Below are 6,076 nucleotides of genomic sequence, written 5' to 3' on the forward strand. Positions count from 1 at the left end.
AACAGTATAATCTAATTAACCTATATAATATCTATAATTGGGCCGGTCTTATAGATCTTATAGATAGAGAATAAGCTTAATCAGCCAATCCTGATTGGCTCCAATACTTCAGAAAACTGTAAAAGAGTGTATAGTAGTAAAATAAGATTATAGATATTCTATATATAAACTCTAGAGATAGCTCTTACTCTTAATAAATTATAGTTTAATTATCTCTTATTAATATTCTTAGAACATACTATTTATTATCTCTATATATTAGTCTTTGTCTATATTATTATATATAATACCTGAGCATCTTTTGGGACATATATATATTACTATATTAGAAAAATCAGCTAAGTATTCAATATATCTTGATTTTGAATCTTTCTAAACTCAGTAGATTACTTAATCTATATTAGCTTTATTAGAATATTACCCTAATAAAGCCAAAAAAGCTTACCAGTCTCTTAAAGATTCATAAATAGAGAGAATTAAAAAAAGATAGGTATCTCCAGTAATTAAGTAGACTAATAAAAGTATTAAAGATAAAATTATTAAAGATTTACTGAAAGACTTTAGTTCTATTATCAAGAATATAGATATAAACCAGCTATTAATTATAAGAGATAGATCTTTCTGGAATATCTTTTAGAGATACTTTAGCTATTAACTGCTAGTAAAAACTATAATTATTACTACTTATTACTTATACCCTTCTAGAGTTATAGTAATTCAGGAGTACTATAAGGATATTATAGACATAATTCTATAATATTTTTATTATCTTTAGTATCTAAATATTCTATCAGTAACTAAATATTACAGAAAGAATGATATTCTCTATATTATTATAAATAATATACCACTTATTTTAGAGTATCTAAAGTCTAGTTATAATCTTTATCCTAACCAGCTTTAACTAGAGTCTATTCTAAAATAAATATCTAGTTTTTATACCTTTACTTTCAATATTATTAATAAAAAAAGATTCTAGATAGTCTTTTCTATTTTATTATAAGTAGCTTTAAGTATTAATTTCTTAGCTATACTAATATTCTTCTTGTTCTTAATAGAACTGTCAAAATTAGTAGGCCTGCCTAGATCTTATAAAAGTATAGAGTTAACATTAGTATAGATTACCTGGAGTCCTATATTATATCTTTACCAAGCAAGTTACAGACTTCTTCTATTAAAGCTATTATCTCTATAACCATGGATCTAATACAGACATACAAAAAAGATAATAGAATAGTAAAGATTAATAACTTAGGTTAATAGTCTATTATCTCAGATATATTTAACTTTCTTTCAGTAACCTCCTTCACTGGATCTATTAAAGTTTTAAAGAAGATATATATACTTCCAGCACTATCTTTAGATCTAGATTTAATTCTTATTTAAGTAGCATCTATTTATTAATATCTCTCTACAGTATCCTAATTAGCTTATCTATTTAGCTTGACTTACTATTATTTCCGCAAGAACTTTCTATTTATTAAAGTATTAATAGTATTATTAATCTTATCCAATCTTCTTAAATTTAATATATATATAGAAAAATAATCTTCTGTATAAAGTTACTAGGATAATATATACAACAAGATATATTAATATCATTATCATTATCACTGTATATAATAAGGGAAAGAAGTATAAGTTACCAGAATAGATAAAAAGCCAGCAGGATTAGGGGAATCTCTACCAGAATCTCTAACAGTATCAAGTTCTACTATTAGCTCACCACCAATAATATTAAAAAATATTGCAATAAGATATGTCTAAGGTCCAGAACAGTAGAGCCATTCTTAAAGAGATCTCTACCATATAATACTATATATTAAAGTACAATATATATATAGTATAAATAGAAGAACCTGACTGTATAATTATACTATTTCAATATACTTTCTATATAACTATTAGCTAGTAAGTCTACCAATATATCTTATATAACATAATTCTAACACTATATTATTTATATATTATAGTTCTCAATAACACTATTTCCTTTATATAAGTCTATTAAATTCTATAATCTTATTACTGGCAGCGTTCTCCATAAACTGTCTTACTTTTATATCCATATTCCAAGATGATAGCCTACTCCTGTTCCAAGGGGTCAGGTATAGATTCCATATTTAATTATCATGTTCATTAATAGAGACTCTAGAAATTAGAAAGCTACTGGACTTAGCCCAATTACTATATATTCTTTAGAATTCTCAGGTCTCCATAAAAATTTTCTTGCTTTATTATAAGTTTATTTCTTTGCCTTGCTTTCTTTTAAGGACCACAGGATAACCGCGATATGCTTCCCTGATGACTATTATAGTATACCATATATTGCTCAGTAGAGAATTATCATAAGCTACAGTATTCTGTGGATTAAACATCTTATTATAGTACTCTAAGTCAGTATCTAACAGTAAGATAAAGTGGGTTATACTTATAAAAGATATTAAGCAAAGTAAGAGAATACAGAAGCTGGAAGACTATATTTATAATCCAGACCAGACCAGTACAGAGCATAAATAGCTTTATAAGATATACTATTAGATTTAAAAGCCTATATACTATATATATCTAATCTTGGTAAGATCAACAGCTGCGGTTTATAAGATCTCTATTCTAGATAGAGTCAGTATTATTCTACTGATAAAGCAAGGTTATTGGGCATAGAATTAATATATACCAATATATAGAGAGAAAGGATTTGCTATATTACTATAAGATACCTTATATTAAGGCATGTATTAATAGCTCTAAGCAATTTCTTCATGTAATGATATATTTAGTAAAATATGGCAGGCCAAATTTATCAGGCTATCTTAATAATAGACTCCTTATGGTACATTACTGATTGGTCCAAATATATCCCTACAAAGCCTCTAGCGACAGTGGCAGTTTGTTAGGCCCTCATATTTTAATCTCCTGCAGTAAAAGGGATATACAGACCCCAAAAGTTAGTGCAGCAGTACGCTAAGGAAGCCTTCGTTCTAAGCACAAAAAGCTCCCAAGCATTGGCTTGTTGACTAAATCCCTACTTCTAGGTTCGACCGTACCCTCCCCCAGGGTACGGGTGGGTCGGGTCCCAGGGCGGCCGCTGAGTGGCGGATGGCCCGCGGTGGGCCCCACCGGGGGGGGGAGGGTACAGGGTTTTTACATACCCTCCCCCAAAGTCCTTCATTTCTGGGTCAATCAGCATAATTTTAGGATCTGAATTTTTCTTATTTTTTTCTCTAATTTCCTATCCCGGTCCGATTCCCCCAGCAGTATCATATGTGGTCGAACTGGTCCGGGTCTGATTTCATTAGGGTCTTGTTTTGTTGGGGTCTGCCAAGCCTCCCGGAACGGGTAGTCTATACCCGATCCAGCTATGATGCAGTCTGTTTACCCTAATGATATCATGCCTCAGGCAGCTAATTAGATTATCCATGAGCTGCCTCATCAATCATATCACCTCCGGAGGCCTGTACCCGGTTCCTATCACCATGATCCAATCGGTGCGCCCGGGTATGGTCCAGTCAGTTATAATCCAGTTGGCCAATTTGGTCCGGTCGGTCATGGTCATGTTGGTCCGGTCAGATCAGTCACGGTTGCGCTGGTCAGGTCGGTCATGGTCATGTTAGCCAGGTTGGTCAGGTCGGTCAGGTCGGGCAGGTGAGGCAGGTCAGGTCAGTCAGTCATGGTTGCGCTGGTCAGGTCAGTCACGGCTGCGCTGGTCAGGTTGGTCATGGTCAGGCCGGTCATGGTCAGGTCAGGTCAGTCATGGTGGTGTTGACCATGCTCGTGTTGGCCATGTTGGTCAGGTCGGTCATGGTCATGTTGGCCAGGTCAGTCATGATCAGGTTGGTCGTGTTGGCCATGTCGGTCAGGTCAGTCATAGTCATGGTGGTCAGGTCAGGTCCGTCACGTTTGTGCTGGTCAGGTCGGTCAGTCATGGGCATCGTGGTCATGGTCGTGTTGGCCATGTCAGTCAGGTTGGTCATGGTTAGGTCAGTCATGATCAGGTTAGTCAGGTTAGTCAGGTTGGCCATGTCGGTCAGGTCGTTCATGGTCAGGTCAGATCAGTCACGGTTGCGTTGGTTAGGTCGGTCACGGTTGTGCTGGTCAGGTCGGTCATGATCAGGTCGGTCAGGTTGGTCAGGTTGGTCAGGTTGGCCATATCGGTCAGGTCGGTCATGGTCAGGTCGGTCATGGTCAGGTTGGTCATGGTCAGTCATGGCGGTCATGGTCATGGTGGTCATGGTCATGGTGGTCATGGTCATGGTGGTCATGGTCAGGTCAGATCGGTCACGGTTGCGCTGGTCAGGTCGGTCATGATCAGGTTGGTCAGGTTGGCCATGGCGGTCAGGTCAGTCATGGTCAGGTCAGTCATGGTCAGGTCGGTCATGGTCAGGTCAGGTCGGTCATGGTCAGGTTGGTCAGGTTGGTCAGGTTGGTCAGGTTGGTCAGGTTGGTCAGGTTGGTCAGGTTGGTCAGGTTGGTCAGGTCGGCCAGGTCGGCCAGGTCGGTCATGGTCAGGTCAGGTCGGTCATGGTGGTGTTGACCATGCTCGTGTTGGCCATGTTGGTCAGGTCGGTCATGGTCAGGCCAGGTCAGTCATGGCCGTGTTGGTCATTGTGAATAGACTAGTGAATAGTCTAGTCCACAAGGGGTAAAAAAGAGTTCTTGTCTCGGCGAGAGATGGGCGCGGATTGGCTGAAAAAAGTTAGGGTTTACGTTCTCTCATCCAAGATTAGTTTATCATTGTCTCACTTGACAGGATGTTGGTCAATTGATTTTAAAATTAGACTCATGGTTAATAACTCCTGTCCGCGTAACTTGGCCAAATTAGAGATACCAACTCAATCATTTGTGATGGGGATGGTCATGGAAAGTTAATCATGATCTGTGGATAGAATTTGTTGGGGTACACCCTGACTGTCATCCAGGAGCCATTCACATCCAATTAGGGTTTATACTGACACCTGATCAATACCCCGGTCCAAACTGTAAGTCAAGATAATGTTAATTCATTGGCTAGTTAGCACTGGTCTAATAACAGGATTAGCAGTTATTCCTAATCTATTAGGGTTAATATTAACATCTGATCATTACCAGCCCAGCCAGCTGCAGTGGTTATTCCCAGTCCAATCTGGAAGTAAATAAACAGTATATCAATATAGTATAGATTAACTAGCCCGTTAGCATATATTTTATTGTATTAGAATAACCAGGAGATATCCCAGTAAAATCATATAGAATAGAATTAGATATCGTGAATTAACAAGTCTATTATGTCCCGCGTTATTTCAGGGGTAATAGTACTGCATATTAAGAAAAGGATTCCTATATATCCAGTTCTATCATGATTCTATTTTCATTATATTCCCCCCAACCGTGTCTATTATCCACTATGGAATCCCAGCTGTTTAAAAAGCTTGATGCTGTCCCTGTAATTATATGTCACCAGTGCGCGCACAGTATATAGTCCCAGGAGATCACCTGTTATTTAAAGAACCGGGTATATCGGATGGCCGATACCGATGCCGTGGCAATTCAGAATGCTGTGGCCCAGTGGGAGGGGATCACCACCAATACTGACACGGTCAAGTTCCCCCATCAGCTGGCGCGGCAGATTTCCAAGCTACCTATCTATCCAGATGGATTGCTGTGTCAGCAGGAGTACCCCTAATACCAGTATATCACGCGCAGTATTGAGGGTATGTAATGGCATTGGCACACCGCCCACGGCTGGATCCAGTATCCCCAGGGGGGTTAGATCAGCCCCCAGCAACGGGTCACGCGGGAAGCTGAATTATAACAGTCATATAAATTAGTTATCTGCCAGCAGATATTCCCATCACAGAAAGAATCCTATTATATTCACATTTGCGGCAAGGATCGTGAGCTGTACATTCCTGTCTGTATAGAGCAGATAGACCAGGCCATCCAGCAGATCACCGCCGCGTGGGAGGCAATAAAGATCTAGACTGGGACTGCTGGAACCGGAGAGATCCGCAATGCCAACTCATGATTGCAGGTGACCAGGTGGACCCAGTATTTGCAGGAGTTCACTATTCCCAGTGATTTCGAGATATTACGCGCC

At 38.4% G+C, this 6,076-nt stretch overlaps 1 protein-coding gene across 1 annotated transcript; it reads left to right on the forward strand.

The window, feature by feature from the left end:
* Positions 1-3,024: 3,024 nt before the first annotated feature.
* On the forward strand, positions 3,025-3,869 carry BDW43DRAFT_295472 (uncharacterized protein). The gene has a single exon (XM_032044061.1). It carries the CDS (start codon positions 3,384-3,386, stop codon positions 3,612-3,614), a length of 231 nt encoding a protein of 76 aa, XP_031893729.1. The 5' UTR covers positions 3,025-3,383; the 3' UTR covers positions 3,615-3,869.
* Positions 3,870-6,076: the final 2,207 nt, after the last annotated feature.

The sequence above is a fragment of the Aspergillus alliaceus genome, assembly GCF_009176365.1.
Source record: "Aspergillus alliaceus strain CBS 536.65 unplaced genomic scaffold BDW43scaffold_116, whole genome shotgun sequence".
In the NCBI taxonomy this organism is placed as follows: domain Eukaryota; kingdom Fungi; phylum Ascomycota; class Eurotiomycetes; order Eurotiales; family Aspergillaceae; genus Aspergillus; species Aspergillus alliaceus.

Coding starts and splice junctions, on each gene's coding strand:
- BDW43DRAFT_295472 (XM_032044061.1), top strand. CDS start 3,384: ATGATATCATGCCTCAGGCAGCTAATTAGATTATCCATGAGCTGCCTC.